The 21,528-nt window shown below is 37.2% G+C and overlaps 1 protein-coding gene across 1 annotated transcript in view; it reads left to right on the forward strand.

Annotated features, from left to right (window-relative positions):
* The window catches only part of RAD54B (RAD54 homolog B), a 63,570-nt gene extending 42,267 nt beyond the window's left edge, over positions 1 to 21,303 (forward strand). The window contains exons 5-15 of the mRNA XM_036406864.1: positions 153 to 440; positions 2,845 to 3,007; positions 3,689 to 3,914; positions 9,959 to 10,166; positions 10,674 to 10,813; positions 11,398 to 11,688; positions 13,049 to 13,224; positions 15,641 to 15,902; positions 17,203 to 17,269; positions 17,568 to 17,768; positions 20,439 to 21,303. Coding sequence (XP_036262757.1) covers positions 153 to 440; positions 2,845 to 3,007; positions 3,689 to 3,914; positions 9,959 to 10,166; positions 10,674 to 10,813; positions 11,398 to 11,688; positions 13,049 to 13,224; positions 15,641 to 15,902; positions 17,203 to 17,269; positions 17,568 to 17,768; positions 20,439 to 20,665 — 2,249 coding nt within the window. The 3' untranslated portion in view covers positions 20,666 to 21,303. The remainder of the gene's footprint in view (positions 1 to 152; positions 441 to 2,844; positions 3,008 to 3,688; positions 3,915 to 9,958; positions 10,167 to 10,673; positions 10,814 to 11,397; positions 11,689 to 13,048; positions 13,225 to 15,640; positions 15,903 to 17,202; positions 17,270 to 17,567; positions 17,769 to 20,438) is intronic.
* Positions 21,304 to 21,528: the final 225 nt, after the last annotated feature.

Here is a 21,528-nt window from a genome sequence, read left to right on the forward strand (position 1 = left end):
CTATTAAGGAGAGAAAGGCTTTATGTGTAACAATTAAATGTTTCAGAATGAGTAACTTTTTCACAGTTTTTTCTTCCTGCAGATGAGTACTGGTGTTAAGGAAGTAGCACTTGCTGTGTTGTCCTAATTATTTCATTTTTGTGTTCTTTTAGGTACTGGATATAAAGCTAAAGAGTTAGACAGCCTTGATGAAGGTCAAACACTGATGGTTGGCGGAAAAGAAATTGAAGTGATGGGTGTAATTTCAGCAGATGATTTCAACAGTGGCAGGTGTTTTCAGGCTGGAATAGGGACTCATGACACAGATGCATCTGCATTATCTCAAACTAGTACAAAACCATTCTGTAAACCATTCAAAAATGTCTGTCAACCCAGTACTAAAGAGAATATGCTCAGAGATTCTCAAAGCTGCAAACCTCGCCATGATCCAAATGCTACAAGTAAGATTGAAATTTTAAAGTTTCTTTAAACATCCTCTGACTCCCAAAAAATACTGAATGTGTAACCAAAATGTTCATGTTCCTCAGTGTATTACTGAAGTATTTCTGACATACAGTACTATTATCTAACCATGCTAGGATTTTGTCATGTGTGTTTCTAACAAGTAAAATACTCTGCACTGAACAAAGTTTTTCATAGTTATTACAGATGGCCGTGGAAACATATCAGAGTAGTTTCTAAGAGTTTTGCCAAAGAAAATGAGTTTACTGATCATTGAAACAATCTGACACATACTGTAAGTTCTAGATGAGTTCCAGCTTCCCACTGGGGTCAGTGACATACAGCCATAATGTGACAGCACAGTAATTGCAGTGGAGGATCAGCAATAGAAAAGTTGTGCCACTTTGAGAGAATTGCTTCTGTCAATGCCTGATCCTTCACAGCCAGTGAGTGTAACTAAAACTCAACCAGATATGTTTCGGAATAAATGTTTATAGTTTTATAGTGCTAGAAGTACTATGTGCTGAAAAGGCATGAGAGTTCAAATATTGTATAGGAACAGGCTGGTTAAGCAGTTGTGTAAGTGGTGTTGATTATCTAAGCAGAACTATTCTTTTGTCTACAAACCATATAGGAGCTATATTCTGCTGGTAGCTCTATCTTTCAGATGGAAGATAAAAATGAGCATAAAAAATGTTGCTAAGCAGAGCTGTGCTTATTTAAAAAAATACAACTTTTTTCTATATTCTTACTATAATACCTCCATCTGAGTTCTTACATCATATCCTGATACTGTGAGACTTTTTGAAGCTGTTACCTGGCTGCTATGTAAATAAACAATGAAATCTTAGTCAAGTGGTAATTATAAAAGAGCATCCTTATTAACACCAACTTCTGGTCTTAATTTAGCTTGATTACATTTTATCTAAGAATGTTGCTTCCTGAGATTGCAAGATGATGCTGCATTAGCATTCTAACTGAAAATCTGACCAAAAAAGGTGAATATATTCAGCATGTAAATTAACAACTTTGCCGTTTCTGCACTAGTTTGTTAAAGAGTTACTTTTTATTCTAGTTATCTTCCGTGACTTCTAGTGAATTTGAAATACCTTGTATCATATTTTGGGAGCTCTCAACGCATCAACAGGTTGGACTCTCAAGCTTTAGGTTTGCTTACACAGGAGGATCACGTTATTTAATGCCTGATTGCATTACCTCTTGCAGAAGTTACTGAGATACTTTACAAGACCAGGGCCCTGATATTAGAACAGTCAGAGGTTTTCACTTCATCATGAAGTCTATGATTATAGTTGATTAAAATGCAGCTTCTACAGAATGGAAAGCCAGCAGAACAGAGCACAGTGACAAAGATATAAAGCTACATCTTCCACATACAGTTTTTAAGCTTTTAGTCCAGTGTTTATCCAAGCCTTGTTTTCTCCTCATTTTCATGCACATTTTTGTCAGAAAAGTTATCTTTTTGTCTCTACTGGCTTTTAAATATATACACATGCAATTTGATTTAATCCATCAGAACTCAACCCTTTGTCAGTAGGAAACAAAATCTCCCTGACTGATATAAGCCTTCAACCAACCTATTCCCATAAATAAATTATCAGTATAGGTTTACTCTAGTGACATAAAAATACCAGAAGCCATAAATTGCTTTCTCATTCAGTCCTCTGACAATACAGTTTTTCAGTGAAGGTATGTAGCAGCAGCAGGAGCAACCCAAGAATGGACATTGTCTAGCAAAATCATAATGTTTGTAAACAGATTATGGCAAGCAAAACTGTTATTCAGATCTTGCTCAACACTTCATTCTCTCTTTGCCTCTGCATGTCTTCAAACCCATCAACTTCTTTTATTCATGTGCTGTGGCAGTCTTTGTCAGCTCACACTCAATCCTCCCTTATTTTTCTTTAACAAATCAGTGGCTTTTACCTCTGTTTCTTGGGCAGAGAAGTCTTTCTGGGCTACTGCAAGACTATCCCCTTGAAATGTACTATTTAGAGTACTTAGATTTTATGTAGGTCATTTTTTTTTCTTAGATTTTCAATTCAGAAGTATTTTGGAACTTCTTCTAATTTAACTCTATGAATTTAACTTTATGAATTCAAAGTCATCAAGCAATTTTTATTAGGTAGGCAGTTTCACCTCATGCAAAAAAACCTCCTCATATTTCTCAGTTTATCATCTTTACCTTTGAGAAAAAAACTATTTGGAAAGCCTCTTTAAAAGAATGGTTTTTTGTAGAAGGCAATCTAGGTACTTATAAATGTATTTTCAGTCTGACAATGGTCAATATAATAAACAGTATTTTTAACAGTAATGAGATCATTGAATTTAATAGGTTTTGCTAACAGACTAAAAGTAATGCTTGATTATGCTTTGAACTTGAAGATTCTCTGGTTATGCCACGACCAAATGCAAGTCATCAGTGGATGTTCAATAAGGCTGGTTTACCTGTGGTGGATGTAGTTGTAGATCCTTACATTGCAAGTAATCTACGCCCACATCAGAAAGAAGGAATTATATTTCTGTATGAATGTGTAATGGGAATGAGGTAAGGTTATAATTATCCTTATAGCTTTTAATACCTATAATATTTTCCTGCCCATGTTTGAAATGTGACATCTTGGGAAGTGTTGAGCAATTTTTCAGTTAATTAATATTAGTAATTTTCTCCCAAAAGCGGCTGCACAAGTTTTTTCTGACCTAAATGTAGCATCACACTTGCCATGACTTTGCCAGATGTCATGAGAAGCTAGTGCACCAAAAGGCCTGTCATTTCTACGTACCAAATTTTGTAAATACAGATAAAATCAAAGCCACGCTGAAAAACACTGCTTTCTGAGATTTATATTTCATAATTCAAAATTATTCATGTAATTTATAATTCTGGCATTTAGAATAAAAAAGATGTTATTTCAACCTGTTAAAAAGAAAATACAGCATTGTTTTCAAAAGAGTTTTCTCAAGTCATAGATTCTGTAAGGTACTGGATAATTCTAGTTCCAGGTAGATTTAAACTTTAGTTTTAGAGGACTAATGAGTTTCTATAGAAAATGAGAATTTTCATTCTAAGATCTAGTACAACTGAATAAAAACCTACAGGAGACATAACAAGTATAAATAGGTTCTTTATACTTCAGAAAACAAGCACAGAAGCAAATTCCTGAAGCAGTTGCGGATAGTTATAGATATGTCCTTTAAAATGATACCAGCACCTCATTACCTCTTACAGAGTTAGTGGCAGATCTGGAGCTATTCTGGCTGATGAGATGGGCTTGGGAAAAACCCTGCAGTGCATTGCCCTTGTCTGGACTCTCCTGCGCCAGGGGCCCTATGGACGCAAACCTGTGCTGAAGCGAGCACTGGTGGTCACCCCTGGGAGTCTGGTGAAAAACTGGAAAAAAGAATTTCAGAAATGGTTGGGAAGTGAAAGGATCAAAGTCTTTACAGTTGATCAGGTAAGATTTTTTTCCAAAAGGGGATTAGGTCATTATTGGTTGAGAATATAGAAATTATGTTTGTTTTTTTTTTTTTTTTTAAACTAGAGACAAGGCCTAGTAATTCTCTGTTAATATTAATTTGTAATACTTTATTTCTTCTTCAGATAATTGTCCATATGGGTATTTTGCTGTCAGTCACCAGGTCATAATGTCATAACCCAAGCTCACATGTAGCATATGTCTGTCTCACCTTTCTTCTGGTTTCCCCTTTGAAGTTGTAAAAGGTGACATGCTCTTCCCCGTGCCTCTTCAGTTTAAGGAGGTTTCTGTTATGTATCAAAGTGCACACCTTCCCTGCTTACATACCAAAGCATCTACCTGTTTCTGTGGTAGTTGCTTTTGTTCTGTACCGAAAACTTCTAATTTGTTTTGGCTGCCTATTTTGGGGTACTTCAGAAGGTTATTCCCTTTACTGTCACAGTCAAGAGTTAGATCTCTGTTGGGATGATTTAAAGTCTCAAGAGTTACCAAGCCTAGAGTCTCAGTGTTAGGTAATGAGACTATCTCTTGTCTCTAGAAGAATGCAGACAAGTACAAATCTTATTAAGAAGCAGGATGATGCTGATCCCTGTCCCCTCCTGTAGTGAAGCTGTTCCTGCTGGTATTAACATTCACAAGTTCCAGGGAAGTGGAGAGCTTGTAGTACCTCCATGGGTGCTTGCAACAAAGTTGAAGATACTTATCTTCCAAAATTATTTTTTAATCTAATAATTTCATACAGGTAGACTGATGAAACAAATAGCACTTCATTCTAAAGGTTATCCAATTCTTACACAAACCAGACTTGCCTTCAGTTTCTTGAATTATCCTTATTGGAAGAATTAATATTTCAGGTGAAGCAGAAGTTTTCAATGGAAGTTTACTTCTTGGTAGACTGTACACAATTTTGTAACAATAATAATTTCTTTAAATTTGACTCATTATTGCCAAACTCTTAAAACTTTTGATCTTCCCCTGAAGACAATGCATGTATAATAGGTGTATTGTGCATCATTTGTTTTTCTTAGTAACTTGTTTCAGGTTGTGGAAACGAAGCAAACTGACTTGCCAGGAACTGTAATATAATATAGGTTGGGATGGGAGATATGAAATTTCCTAAAAGAAATGGTTACAAGGCGAAATATAATAGGGCCAACATTTTAACCTAAAAGGCTAGTTAGAGATAATTAAATGTTTTCTTGCAGTTTTTATGAATAATGTTGGGAGGCAAAAGCCTGAATTTGATGACAGTTACTATGCCCCAAAAGGAAAGTAGCTTTCATTTTCTTTACATTTAAATAACTTTAAAACTGTTACTCATCTCATTGGACCTATTTGACTGGGGACACTCAGCAGCTTTAACAGCTGTGTTCCCAAATACCACAGAATACACTGTCATGCAAAAGGAAGACACAATATGACTTGCCTGGGGTATAATGAGGTATTTCAAAATAATTTACTGTCTATCTTCTCTGGAAAAACAGCAATTACCATACTGTTATTTCTCCAGTATAACTTAAAGAAAGAGCCTGTCTCCAGCATTTTCTTCTGTTGTTGTCTATAAGAAATGCATTCAAAGATCTGCTAGACTTTTTAAAATGTTTTGCTCACTTTCACACTGAAACGCCCTAAACTGATCCTAACCCTTCAGTAACAGACTTTTTAAACCACCAGGATATTATCTGCTTTTAAAATGTGATTGCAGTTTAATTATCTTAATATGCAAATGCCATGTAGAGAACATTGCTTTTAAAGGAAGGCATCTCCACAAATGTTGCTTTTAGGTCTTGTTAATTCCGATTTTAAGTATTTGCGATGTGTTTGAGAGAATAATTCCTTTATCTGTCTGCAGAGTATCACTTCCTTCTGGAGTTGTTTTGATTTGGTTTTAAAGTCAAAATATCTGGAAAAATAATCAATTACAGGTCTACATTGCTCTATGATTCAGCATTTTTTAATTTACAATTTACCAGCTACATTGGCTTTGAACTAGTGCAAAGAAAGCTCTGTTCAAAGAGGAAGTCTGGGACATTATGGACCTCTAATACTGATTGATAATTGCTCCATATGTGGCTCCAGGCAGCTCACTTAAATCTGTCAAGTCACTTTGGATAATTGCTAAAATGGAGGCTATAATATAGACATATCTTGCAGCCAGTTAAGAGTATGAATTAATTACTTGAAATTAGCTTGTTAATTTATTTTAATTTTTCATCTTTCAACCAGTGCTGTTGTTACATACAGTAGGAAATACATTATATTTGACTGCAGGAGGCTTGTAAGGGACTCTCCTGCTTTTTTCTTTTTTTTTTTAGGGAGTTCAAACTCTTCTGCACACTTGATATTTTTCCAGGGGAGGGATTTTAGTGGCTGTTCCCCAGTGCCTCAGGCCACTTTCCCCATCTCAGCTCACAGCCTGAAAGTGTACAAAAAGAAAATGGTTTCTGAACCCTGGGCATCTTCTAATGCTTGACCATGCCAGGAGAAGTTCAGAGAGGCATTGCCTCTGTCTTCAAGGCTGCATTGTGGAGCCTGTATACTGGGCTGGGACAACATTGGGTCTTCCCTACAGGGCTCCTCTGTGTCTCTGTTCCTGTGTTGGGAAATTTTCTGCTTCTGTTTTGAAAATGGCAGTAAAAATACAACAAGAAAATAGGCAGTTAGCTACAGGCCTGGAAACAACAGGAAAGCTCAAGTCCAGTCCCAAACACCTGGAAAAATGAGTGCATGTTACTTGGTCCTTACTACTCCTTGCTTCCTCCAGTGTGCTGGGCTTCATTGTGAGCAGCATGTGGGGGGCTGATCTGCTGCACAGTACTTTGTGAGATTAATGTGCTGGATTCATCTGAATCACCTGCTAGGAGGCTCTAAAGGTTGTGATAATTAAGTTGTGCTGCTTTTACAATGTATTACACCATCTGGCTCCAGACTTAGTTGTCTGTGTTTGGTAACTGATCTTGTTTGGAAATAAAAATACCTTCTAAGGCTGTAGACTGATTTGTTTTCACAATTGAAGAGGTTGCAGCTTGTCAGCTGCACCCATGGCCTGCTTAGTTAGTGAACACCGTTAGGACATAGGAAGAAGCATTCAGGAAATTAGCATCTGGAGCCAAGTGGAAAGGTAAGGGACATGGCCACAGGAGATTTTTCCAGTTTTACGCATAATTGTAAGACAGGTAGACAATCCTAGTACATTTACAAGTCTGCTCAGAAATACAGCTGTTTCTTTTTTGGGGGAAGCTCTCTGTCCCATTACAGTGACTATTTAGTGTGTGCATTTCCTTCAATAGACAGGAAAATTCTTGGTGTCTTTTGAAGGGAAAGGGCTTGAGGGGTATATAAGAGAGGAGATGGTTGCAGTCACTTTCTGACCAGTAATACAGAGATTAGAAATCTATCAGTAGACAGACATGTTTTCTGGGGCTGATTATGGACTCTTTATTTTCTGAATCCCAGGGTGACCTTACCTGTTGGCCAACCCATCAATGTTAAGGGCTAGTAACAAAGTTAATCACAGAATAATCATGAAATATCCAGTTGAAAGGGACCTCAAGGATCATGCAGATGGCCCAGCATCCTGTCCAGACAAATCTCCACCACTCCCCTGGGGAGATTATTCCAATGGCTGATGATTCTCATTGTGAAACATTCTCCTCATGTGCAATTGGAACTTCCTCAGGAGTAACCTTGTACCCATTATCCCTTGTCTTTTCCATGTGACTTCTTGTAAAAAGGGAGTCTCCATCTTCACTTTAAATAGTGGAACATTGTGATAAGTTCTCCCCTAAGTCCTCTTTTCTCAAGGCTGAACAAATCCAGTTCTCTCAGCCTTTTCCCCTGTCACAGGCTTCCCAGTTTGTGGCTCTTCTCTGGACCCTCTCCAGCCTGTCCACATCTTTTCTGCACAGCAAGGATCAAAACTGAGCACAGTATTCCAGTGTGTCCTGGTGAGCTCTGAGCAGAGTGGGACAATGACTTCTGGATCTCTGCTGGTGATGCCCTTGTGGATGCAGCCCAGCACCCCGTTGCCTCTCTGTGCCAGCACAGCACTGTTTGCTCATGCTGATCTGATTGTCCACCTGGATCCCAGATCCCTTTCCACAGAGATGTTCCCCAGCTGGGTGGATGCCAGCCCTATGGTGCTGCACACCTGGGTTATGTTTTCCCAGGTGTAAGACCTGAGAGTTGCCCTTGCTGGACTTCATCAGATTCTTGTTGGCCACTCTCCAGCCTATCCAAATCTTCCTGCAGGGTGGCTCTCTCTTCCAAAGCATCCACTTTCCCACTCAGTTTGGTGTTCACTGGGAAACTTCATCGTGGTGCACTTGATCCCATCTTCCCAATCACTTTCTGAGGATATTAAACAGAGTTGGGCCTGACATCAGTCCTGGGGGACCCCACTTGTGCCACGCTGCCCATTTGAGGAGGAGCCATTGGCCAGCACCCTCTGGGTGCTGCCTCTCAGCCAGTTCCCCACCACATGGAGCACTCATCCACACCACAGCCCATCTGCTTTTGCAGAGGGAAGCTGTGGGAAACCACTCTGAAAGCCTTGGAGAAATCCAGGAGGCAATGTCCACCCAGCCTACACCACCCAAGCAGCTTACTTTGTCACAGAGGGTGAGCAGGTTTGTCAAGCTCAGTTTGTCCTTGGTGAGTTTGTGTTGGCATTTCCCACTCCCTTGCTTCCTCTGACATGTGATAGCTCCCATGAAGATTCATTCCATAACTTAGAAGTTCTTCTTTAAACCCTACTTGTAGATGGGGGTATTATCCTTCCAGTCCTCTGGCACATCCCCTGCTCTCCTTTGACTTCTCCAGAAGTTATGCATTGGCCTTGCAATGATGTCAGTCAGCTCTCTTAGTACCCCTGGGCAATGCCAGGGCCCATTAATCCATAGGGGTCAAGCTCCTGTAAGAGCTCACCCCCACCTTCTTTCACTGACCCTGGTGGGTCTGTAATTAGCCTGGATTTTTGTTCCCAGGGCTGGGGACCCAGCAGTGCTGGTGAAGACAGAGGTAAAGAAGGTGCTGTGACTAATTCACCTCTCCTGTTTATTGGTGGGTGAATATTTTCCTTCTGTTTCTGCTTCTTTTTTCCATACCTAGAGAACTGTTTCTTGCAGTTCTCAACATCTCTGGCTAAATTAATTTCTAGCTGAGCTTTTGCTTTTCTGTCTGCATCTCTGCAGGCCCTGGCAATGCCTTTGTAGGTCTCAACAGGTGTTTATCCACATTTCCATCACTGGTGCACTTTGCTTTTGATTTTGACTCAGAAGCTTGCAGTTAAGCCAAGGGGTCTCTTGCTCCACCTGTTTCCCTTATCTTTAAAGGGGGTGAACTATTTTCATGCTTCCAGAAGAGCATCCTTGAAAAAATCCCAGCACTTGGGAGTTCCTTTGACCTCCATGAAAGCTCCCTGCAGAATCCCTCCTACCTGAGCTCCAATCAAGCTGAACTTTGCTCTTCTACATCCTGAGACCTAGAACCAATTCAGTAGGTTAAATAATACCAATAGGATATAATATTCAATAATATAAAATTAAATTAAAACCTCCAAAAGGAATTCTGGTAGACTGTGGTAACTTCCTACTGGACATTACCAGGCTGAGATCCAAAGTGAATGTACAAGAAGCTACCTGTGGCCCTTCATTATCTTGGCTTTAATTATTCATTTGAAGCTTACCCAAATGCCAGAAGTGGAAAGCTATTACAAGAACTCTGTAGTTTTCACCTTCATGGTAATCTATCTCAGAGGATACATTTTTAAAGACTTTTTAAAGGCTTAAAAGAATAATAAATTTTCTTTTAATGAGGTGGTAAAATTCTAAATTGCTGTATCAGATCTCTTTCGCAAATTAGGAAAGAATCAATTATCTGAAGTCATGAACGAGATAGTAAATACCTTGTGTCATGTGAGAACAAATTTCTGTAGTTACTGGATTTTTAAGGAATGTGATGATTTTTAAGGAGGTGATCTCCAACGAAATAGTTGTATGATTTATTTTCCTTGATGCCTGCAGGACCACAAAGTAGAAGAATTCATCAGTTCTCCACTTTATTCTGTTATGATAATCAGTTACGAGATGCTGTTGCGATCTTCGGATCAAATTCAGGCTGTAGAATTTAACCTCCTAATCTGTGATGAAGGACATCGGCTGAAAAACAGCACTATTAAGACAACTACAGCCCTTACTAGTCTGTCTTGTGAGAGGAGAATTATCCTTACTGGTTAGTGTATCTTTTAGTATTTTTTTATGTTGATAGTGCTAGGTTGGGGTAAAAGAAAACCATGAGATCAGTTGGAATTTTGGCAATGGATATTAAATGAAGAAATCTCAGGTGTTGTAAAAACAGGTTATTTCCAATTGTTTTTGCATAAAGGCAAAATAAGTCAGTCTTCAGGGGCAAGCAAGGAGCCTTAGATCTTCTGTAAGGGAATTGGGACTCTGCACTCAATGCTTTCCTTTGTAGTTATTTAATAAAATTGATTTAGAACTTGACTTTTTAAAGTCCTTTGTCAGAACAATTATATCTGCAGTCTGTTTAGTTAGGAGTACAGTATCTTGTCATTCATGGTAAAGTTTTAGATCAGTTCAGGACTCTGAGTATTTCACATTAAAGTAAACCATCTGTTTTCAAGATACATTGTCAATATTAATGTACTGCATTCTATGTACTTCCATCAGTTTAAAGAAAAAATAACCAATTGCAGAATTATTTTTTTTCTCTTTCAAGGTACTCCAATCCAAAATGACTTGCAGGAATTTTATGCATTAATAGAGTTTGTGAATCCAGGAATACTTGGTTCTTTATCCACGTATAGAAAGATATATGAGGAACCAATTGTCAGATCTAGAGAACCTTCAGCAACAGAGGTATTTGGTTAAAAAATCAGTTCTAGAAGAAAATTCATAGTAAAATGAAATTTGTATTCTATGGAGCAAAGTGAAGCTCAGGACTACTAATAGTAGCTGAAACTTTTCACCTTCCTATTGACATGAAGTCACTTGTTTTCAAAGAGAGCAGAAGGAGGACACACATGTTAAAATCACCTCATTTCAGCTGCCTATTAATTGCCAGGCAACAGCTGTGCTTCCAACACCTGCATTCCCCAATAAACCATGTGCATTGCCATGTGACAATACTTTATCCATTCTTAGCTTCTCCACAGCACTGCAAGGTCTGCATGCTTTCACTGCATCTCAAGAATAGAGTTCTAGAATATAATTCAAGCCTTGGATGTCATCTGGGACATTATTTTCCTTTGTTTAAGACTTTAGAAACCAGACATAGAATTAATGCAGTGGTAGTAATTGGAGAAGAATTGGTCATTACAGTCCCATGTCAGAAAGTGGTATCATACTTTTAAAAGGTTATTTAAATACCTAATTAAAATCATACAGAACATTATTCTGATGAAATACAAGATTATAATTAATTTTGTGCTTTATTCTTTTAGGAGGAAAAGGAATTAGGAGAAAAAAGAGCAGCAGAACTCACACGCCTCACTGGACTCTTTATTCTAAGAAGAACACAGGAGGTTATAAACAAATTTCTGCCCCCCAAAAAGGAGAGCATAATCTTCTGCCGACCAACAGCGCTGCAACTTGAATTGTACCGAAAACTGCTTAGTTCTCGTGTCATTACATCCTGTCTGCAAGGCAGGCTGGAAAATAGTCCCCACCTAATATGTATAGGAGCTCTGAAAAAACTTTGCAATCATCCATGTCTTCTGTTTAAAGCTATAAAGGTATCTATTTGCACGGGGGTGTGTGCTTGCAATTAGTCATTTCAGCAGACACATGTCACTAAAACTGTGTTATCAATGTGTGTGTTGCTTAAGGTCATTTCCATACACTCACATACAGCTTGCTCTAGGAAGTCTGCTTTCAAAAGCACAAGTGTTAGGAAATCTGAATGTGCTCAGGAAGAGTATCTCACCAGTTTCCTATTGCCTTATGCTGTTTTCTCTTTCTTAATGTATTTTCCATCTTAACCTTGTCTCTGAATATTTGTAAAAATACATATAAATGTGAATTTTACAAAGAGCACTATTAACTAGGGATTACTAGTATGTACTAGTATTACTAGTATGTCTGCTGGTTTCTCTGAAAGCTCCCTGTCCACATGATATTTTCACTTTTTCAAGCTTAATGACCCTGGGAGCTGCAGGCTCAAGATGTCAGTGGTACTAGATGTCTCCATTACCATTTCTCCTAGGGTTGTATGTAAAAAAATGTTTTTATTCCCCTAGGCAAATAGTATGATAATTAGAATTTGGTAATAGTAACTTCAATGGCCACTAGCTGAAGTCCAAGTAAGGTGGGTGGAAATGTAAATCTTTCTTTAAAGACTTACTTTATGACTTTGGTGGAATATGCACAGTGCAGTATCCCTCTAGCTTTCAATGCTGCCAAGTAAAGTTCATTACCTTTACTTCATAGTATAAGCATTAGAAACCTTTCATATGCAAAACCACAAGCCTTTATTAAATATAGGGATGGAGAGGACTGTATGTGCAAATAGTTTATTGCCATTGTGGTTTTGGCATTTGAGTGGTCTGTCTTTTTCCTCCCTGTGAAACATTGATTTTCTAAGTACAGCAAAATATTACCTGTGTTTCTACTATTTTATTGGTTTTGCTTGCCAGCTTTTCTTCATTTCTAGTAGTATAACTGAATCTTAATTACAGTATTTTCCTAAACAGAGTGAATGATTAGGAAGTTTCATAATAATTGTGGGATTTAGAAAGAATACACAATGTATTGATTTCCTCCTCATTCCCAAGGTTTCAATATATCTTTACTGTGGAAATACATTTGTATGGTTGTTTAAGTAGAGAAGTTGTACACATTTTTCAGTTCTAAGAATTTCAACTTTCTCCTTAGCTTCAAACAATGTCTTAGATTAGAGAATGTAAACTAATATTAACTATAAGTATTTTAAAACTTTGCTTTCAATCCCATGTTGGAAGGTTGTCATGCTCACATAATACATTGCTTTGTGGCAGCTTTTTATGCCTCCTTTTGTCTTTGTGATAAAAATATAGCAATCTTAAAAAAAAATTTGTTAGAGGGGATATGGAATTTTAATCCTTTTCTTTTCAACAGGAAAAAAGCTGTGATCCTATGTCTGAGGAATATGATGAGTCCAGTCTCTATGAAGGTGTAATAGATGTCTTCCCACAAGATTATACTTCAGACACTTTCTGTGAAACTGATTCAGGAAAATTGCAGGTGCTGGTGAAGTTGTTGGCAGCAATCCATGAGCTCAACTCTTCTGAAAGGCAAGTGTGAAAGAAAGGTACAAGGGAGGTAATGGGAGTGACCTTCTGGATATTGATTTGCTTTTCAAATGCATGGGAGTATAACATTCAAAATAAAGGTATTGCAGCTGTTTGCAGGGGTGCCAAATTAATTTAAACATTGTAGTCCTGGCTTTCTTGTTAAATTGTGAATTTAGAACTTCTAGCTGACATAATTGTTAAAGGTGGTCTTCATATTTTTTCCAGGTAGTGTTACTTGTATTTTTTACACTGCAAAGCAAGTAAGATGGTTTGCTACAGCCCTTGTGCTGCACCCTGTACTTGCAGAGGCTTTCCAATTCTTTGTATCTTCATGAGAAGATGTGTTAATCTATGAAATTGCACTGAAAGATTTTCATTGCTAAATTATAAGTTATTTCCTCTTTAATCATGCTTAACTGCTCACTGCTTGCTGCCTTTTCTAAAGTTCAGGGCAAACATTCTTCAAAGACAAACTTGCCCAGCAACCACTTATTTCCCTGTGGTAAATGCCACTGACTTCTAGGAAAACTTCTGGCTATCATGGGCTAATAGGATGCACATGATTAATTTCTGTGCAATTGCTGATTTGTGGGAATCTCACATGATATGGTGTCCCAGGATAATTTTTTATGGACTCATGCCTTAAAGCTGAACTGTTCCAAAAGTATTTAACTTTTATTTCAAGTGATGTTTGAGTAGGACACACTGTAATTCAGTAGTGGGAAGTAAGAGCAGATCTCTTGACACTGATGTAATGGAATCTGAAGATACTTTCTTTTCACAAATCAGAAAGTTGAGCCTGTTGCTGGAGTTTATGTACTTAGCATCCATTGAAACCAGTGTCAGCTGAATATCTAAAAGTACTGGCCTTAGTTTTTGTAGGTCAGTGAAACCAGGAATGTCAGTAAAACCTGTATCTCTTTGTAGCATTACTTTAGGGGCTGCTGATTTGAGGCATTACTTTATGCCTTTAAGTTTTGTTGCATTAATTCAGTGCAGCTTATGTTTATTTTTCTTTGGTTTCTCTGCTTTTGTTGGTACTAAATAGTTTTTGTAATATACAGACTCAATTCCAGTCCTAATCTGAAGTTTATATTCTATTTTTGAGTGCAGACAAAGATGTGAACATTATGTTGACAAAAAAATAAGTCTTGCAAAGTCTTTACAAACAGATAATGGATGTAGTTCAGCTGTAAAGTGTAATAATAAAAATATTCTAAAACACTTCTAAAATGTTAATATTTTCATTTCCCCCTGAAATTATTTGTCTAGTTCTTCAGAACTTGTTTTAAATCAAAATTATTTTAAAAAATAATGAAATTAATAATTACTTCTTAAAAAATCAAATCTATTACATTTAGTTTAGATGACTAAAGACCTCCAAATGAGATCTGGCAGAAAATGCCCTGTTCTTTTACTTATAGCTTAAATTCAAAAGATATTTGTCTACTTAGTAGAATCATCCTCAATATTTGGGAGGATAGAAATGCTAGGTTTTCACACACAGAATTCACACACAGAATTCACACACAGAATTCACACACAGAAATTCTAGGTTGGAAGAGACCTTTAAGATCATCGAGTCCAACCCATGTTCTAATACCTCAACTAGATCATGGCACCAAGTGCCACATCCAGTCTTTTTTTAAACTCTTCGAGGGATGGTGACTCCACGACCTCCCTGGGTAGATGATTCCAGTATTTGACTACTCTTTCTGTAAAATACTTCCTCCTTATTTCTAGCTTGCATCTCCCTTGGCGCAGCTTGAGACTGTGTCCTCTTGTTCTGTCGGTTGTTGCCCGGAGAAACCTTTGAAACCTAATTAGACAAAATTTCAGAGAAAATAGACCAACATAGCTTGGACCATTACTGTAAGGGATCAGACCTTTCACTAGTCTTCTTCCCTGTTCTTTTCAGCCATAAAATGTAGGAAAGTCTCTCTGCTGTCCTACTCGACTTTCATTATGATTTTTGTTGGAATTTTCTGAGGTTTTCTGTAGAAATTCATAGTAGCTTTTAAGTAGAGTTTTATATATACATTATTTATTAGCTCCTACAACATCCTCTGCAAATGCTGTCTCAACAACAGTTATTTTGTAGAAACAGATTTAAAAAAAAAATCTATCTTTGTGATTGGTTCTGAATGCTGCAATCTGCATTATGCCAAATTCTGTTGCAAAAGGAGACATTAATTATTTAACACTTGAATGCTTGACTGTGAGTATAAAGCATCAAGATTTGGTATGTGCTTCTAATTAACTGGAAACGTTTTATATTGTAGAAAGTAAAACTAACCCTGAGTTGATGTGGAATTTTTTACCTTAATTTTATTTTCTTCTATGTCTTCAGTGATTTGTTATTGGACTTTAATTTTACCAAGGTCTAGGTTGATGACTTTGTTTTACTGTTTGACAGAGTCGTGTTGGTATCCAATTACACTCAGACATTAAATGTATTACAAGATGTATGCAAACATTATGGATACTCCTATACCAGACTGGATGGCCATACTCCTGTCTCCCAGAGACAACATATTGTGGATGCTTTCAATAGCAAATGCAGCCCAGCTTTCATCTTTTTGCTGAGTTCAAAGGCTGGTGGAGTGGGACTGAACCTGGTTGGAGCATCTCATTTGATCCTGTATGATATTGACTGGAATCCAGCTACAGATATTCAGGTCTGGTAACAACTGTGTACATGTGGGTTGGGATGGGCATCAAATGAATTCTTGACTGATTTTGAATTGCCTGACTTTACATGTCTTCCTGCTACCAATTATCACATTGTGTCTGGACAAGTACAACAATGAGAGAAAACTCTTTCTGAGAAGAAAAGAAGAAATATTTCTCTGTCGTATTATATATACTGGGATCAGTAGAAGCCCTCTTGCAGTAAAAATAAAAAGATTAAATTCTAGTTTCTTTGGAGGAGTGAGTCACGTATCCTCTTTGTCTCTTGATGTCTTTTTATCTGGAGAGTTGCTGTGTTTCTAAAAAGAAAAGGAAAATGGGATTAGATTGCATAGCAAATGTTGCTGTTGATTTGCAGTCCCTGAGAAAAAGGGAGAGACTCTGATCACAATTGCAAGAATGAGAAAATCACATAGCAGTGATGCCAAAAGAAAGAAAAGAAAGCCAATGCTGTGCTATTCTTGTAAAGGCACTGTTGGCCTCAAGGGATTATTTAGTGTGCATAAGAGTCTTCAGTTAAAATAGCCCTTAAAAATAACAATTAAAAAAATCTTTTTATGAACTCGGTAAGAAACTTTTTATTGTAGAGTAATGCTGTGTCCTTAATACCTGAAATAAGCCCTTGCTCCTCTTCTCAGGGTGAATTAGTACCCTCATGTGGTCACTTGTCTTGTTGCTTGAAAAAGTCTGGTAAATCAAACAAAATTGCTACAGGTTGCCAGAGACTGCAAGCCTGTTGTGTGTGTTTGTGCTGAGGGTGTAGGTGTAACCCATACATTTTTTAAAAAAAGATCATATAGCAGGACTCAGTTTTACATTTTGTTTGTTTGAGAAATAAAAGAGGTGCAAGCAATCATTTTTAGAATTTCAATAGAAATGTGAAAGTAACTTCAAAAGGCATATTGTGGAAAAAACCCAATTTTGGAGATGGGGAGAATGATCAGTATTCCTGAAATATTAAATTGCTGTTAATGCTTAGAAAACAAATATGAAGAGGGGATTTCTTTCAGGAAATAATTGAAACACCTACTTTCCTACTTTAGTGTACAGAAAGGAAGAGAAGCATGAATGGCAGAAAGTAAATTATATTTTCAAAACTGTTTACAACTAATACCAGAAAACTTACAGAAACAATAACAGAGAGTCATTGGGGAATGCATTATCCAGACAACATCTCTTCGAAGAAGTGGGCAGAGCTGGTAATTCAGTCAGTGAAGGCTACAAGCTTTAGTGAAGTATCCTTGTACAGCAGGCTGTTAATGCTCTTCATCTTCTTGCTTTCCTCAGGCAATGGCTAGAGTGTGGAGAGATGGTCAGAAACATGCTGTCCATATCTACAGGCTGCTAACCACAGGTCAGAGATGGTGCTCAACTTACCCAGAGTGAGAGAGATTTTGACATTTTGTCCATAAAAGAAAGAGAGGGAATAGTTTTGGAAATAATTTGTTCTTTAAAAATATATATTTGTTCTGAGTTCAGTTAAAATGGAGAGATCACACTGATTCACTTGCCTTTGCTTTGCTTTTTCTTAAAAAACTGAAAATAGTGATTTAGCATTTCCTATGTATATTGTTATCAAGAAATGGATTTGACTTCTTTGTAAATACTGGTCAAAGATTATCCCAATTAATCTGTTTTTCTTTTCAATACAGGTTCAATAGAAGAAAAGATTTATCAAAGACAGATCAGCAAACAAGACCTTTCTGGGGCAGTTGTAGACCTTTCCAAGACATCTGAGCACACACATTTTTCTGTTGAGGAGCTTAAAAATCTCTTTACTCTACATGAAGATTCCAGCTGTGTTACTCATGACTTGCTTGAGTGTGACTGTATGGGAAAGGTTGACCATCAAAGTGAGTTTGTTTTTCATTATCTCTGGCCACTGCTGTGGAATCCATTCTTTATATATAGTCTGTCTCTGGAGAAAACTTTGATTCTCAGCAAAAGAGGATTGAAATAATGAGGTTCATTATGGAATCTTCCACACACTGGCTGATTTATCTAATCCATAGGAGTCCTTCATGAAAAGAGAAGATTAATTCCTTGCAGTAACAATCAGTTCATTTATCATGCAAGTAGCAAATATGCACATCTATCCTTTCTGTAGGGACCTGTCTCCTGTTCTTCTGGCATATCAAAGTTGTTTTCACACCTTGCTCTGTACAGGTATATAGGTTTAAGTTGGAAACAGGATTAAAAAAATAAATGGTCATAAGTTATGTTTGCATCCTAACCATTTTTGTTTTATAGCTCATCCAGTCTCTTAAAGGAAAGAGTGTCTATTGCCTTGGTATGTTTCTCTTTTGGGGCATGAAATATCCATGTACACTATTTACAGGAGTGATAGTGTGGTACCAATACTGATGTCTTCTAAATGCACACAGAAATCTCAATAAAAAGAGCTCAGGAAATGAGTGTGTGTTCTCAATAGACAGGGACAGGAAAAGAAGTAATGCAAACCCAGTACTTTTTTCCTTGAAGGTTTGCATGTTCCCAGGTAATAGGTTAGACTTGTACTTCTTTCTCATCTCATTCTACTCAAAATGAGGAAGACTTGACTAGTGATAGCACAGGGCTTATGTAGACATAAGAATTTGATTTTCTCCTTTATTTTTACTCCATATGCTGATTAAATCATCTTTGTATCTTTCTTTAATGATTGAAAAATTAGACCTTCTGTTTCTTCATAAGTGATTTTCTATATTTACCATCCTCCATTTAGGTACTATTACAGGATCTGTGTGGGAAAGGCACCTTCTGAGTTAAATGTTGGCCATATTTTCCCAGTGGTATGCAGTGAGGCATGTGTGGCTCCTGGATTGCAGAAATCCAGAGAAATTTTGTGTTGCTACTGTGATGAACACTGGTGCTTGCAATTTTATTTAGCAGCTTGCAATTGTCCTAACATCTTGAATTCTTATCTCATGCTTTGAACATACTTTGGTTTCATCAATTCAATCACAACATTGGCCTCTTGGGTTCTGGGACTTTTTCAAGAGTAGTTCCTGTTCCCAGTGAACAAAACCTTTTGGCAGTAAATCAAGGAAAAGCCTGAAGGCCCTTATTAGACTTAAGTGGTGGTAATGACAGAGTGAGGGGAAGGTTTGTCTTCCTAAAGAGCAGAGGACAAGCTGGCTCATTGTCTCCCTAGTCAAATTGTTCTGATGAACAATGGCATGGCATTCAGTTTGATACCCCAGAATACAGCTACCACTGGCTGGTCTCTTTGCTTTCTCAAGAACAGAAAACTGTCAAATTACATCAAGAACTAGATTCCAGGTTACTGGGGATAGATTCTGCTATACAGAAAAGTCAAGAACTTCCAATTATTTGTCTCCTCCATTTCTAGCAAGTATGATTCAAAAGATAAACTAAAGAGGAGCCAAACAATATAATACAGGTCTCCCATCATCTCCTGTGGTCCATTCACACTAGGGTCATCTTTAGAAAACTATAGGGGTCTTGAGAGAAAGATATTTTCTGTGCGTGGATCATGCAGATGGGTTGCTTGCTATTCTGCTGCCCTTCACATCAGCTACAAAGCTATAAGCCTGTTGTTTTACCTGATCATAGCGTACTTTAGGAGGTAGGAAGGCAGAATCTGTAAATGCATCTATTCTAAATTTTCATCTGGCCAGTAAAAAAATGTATTTCAAGTCTACTTCAAACATCATATGTCAGTCAAAAGGAAAGTTTTGTGTTTATGAGTCTTTATGGGCTCTCAGAAACTTAAAAATACCAGGAATAGTCTGAGTCATGCTGCTCATATCACTGGTGTTTCCTAACGAGCACATAATACTGCTATGAAAATATTTGATGACAAGTTTTAAACCAGTAACAGTACTGATGCAATTTTTTTCATACAAAATTATTTCTTCATTTATCCCATGCATCAGGTGAATCATAAAGCCATCAGTGTGTGATGTACACTGCAATGACCTGATACTATTTGGGGCTATAGGATCCTCTCTTAAAAGTGAATTAATCTTATAGGAATAGTCTTTTCCTTACTGTGATATACAGTATTGTGTATATTGAACAACTTGGCAAAATCTGGATGTACAGACTGTACAGATCTAGTGTGCTGAGTCAATGAAACAGCTACTCAAATTATTCTTAGCTGGCTGGAGTGATTCCTCTGGGAAGAAATTGAAGCTAGCATGAATTTTGCTGCAACATACATCTAGATTCAGATTTACTCAAAGAATGAGAGCAGGCCAAATGTCACAGAATTAGGAAGACAGAGGAAAGGAAGTTGGCAAATAAGATATTTCCTTTCCCATCCATGTGTAAAAGGATTTGTCTTTATGCTAGCATGTGGTAATTTTGATAACCTTGATCACTGAGCAAGAAGCAGCCTTCCCTCTCTTACTGTGGATATATGTTTGGATTTTGTTGGTACAGAATGATTACATGTGCTGTTCTATTTTCTCTTGTTTGTTATCACCAGCTGTCTTACTGATTCGGACTGAAATTTTCTGTCTTAGTTTTCTCTGATCTGTCTGCTGCATCTTTTTTTCCAGATACTTCCTCAGAAAAGCCTCCCGAATCTAGAAGCTGCCAGTTTGAACAAAACCATGGGAAACCTAATTCAAAGAAGCCACTTTCCATGTCACAGCTGATGCAATGGAAACATTTCTCTGGGCAACATCAGACTCTTGCTGATCCTTTCCTTGAAAGGATAAAAGAAAATGTTTCTTTCATTTTCCAGAATGTAAGCAATCCAACTTCCCCACCTAATAAAACTTGAGTGTCTTTTTCTGCATCCTCCTTGTCATAGGCCTTGTAAACAACTGATGTGCAGTTACCTATTGGTTTTTTTGCCCAGTTCTGTTTTGTGTGTTTCTTGTGAGGTTCTGTTTTGTGTGTTTCTTGTGAGGTTTCTGGATAAACATGATTCCTGGTGTTTATACAAAGTTACAGTTATTACTAAGTTAATCATACCTGCTGTAATTATAATACAGATTTTTAAAACAAACTTTGCTTTCCAGTATTTTGTTCCTTTGGTATCATATATGCAGATTGATTTTTATGCACATTACTACTGTAAGTCTACTTTGATTTATAGTTTTCATTTGATCATAATAATTTATTGCTTGTAAAGCTGGCAAAACTTCTTCAGCCAAATTTTATAATTTAGGCAATGCTATATACATGTATATAACAAGACTCTGGTTGGATTTTATTATAACAACGCTATGTGTCTGTATAAATGCAGCTTTATAACAAGGTAGATTTTTTTTTTGTTGAATTTACAATTTAATGGAATTCAGAGCAATAGTCACTAATGTCCAAAATTCTGAGGGCATGGCTTGATACTGTGTCAAAATATTCTAAAATTCTCCTATTGTTTTTACTTAGGAAAATAAACTTTATTTCTCAGACATACATAGTACAGGATTATCTTCATTTTGTTAACTCCTTTTAAGAATGTGTTTTGCCAGACTGAAGTACTGAGCATTTTTATGGTATATTTTATAATGACTGTATTACCCTTCTTTGAAGACATAAACATTCAAAATCAGTTTGTAACTTTTAAGTGAAGTACTTTGAAATGCCCACAAGAGCAGAAGAATGGATAATTTTCAGAAATACTGCAAACTTACAGAATTT

Source organism: Molothrus ater, chromosome 1, assembly GCF_012460135.2.
Source record: "Molothrus ater isolate BHLD 08-10-18 breed brown headed cowbird chromosome 1, BPBGC_Mater_1.1, whole genome shotgun sequence".
NCBI lineage: Eukaryota > Metazoa > Chordata > Aves > Passeriformes > Icteridae > Molothrus > Molothrus ater.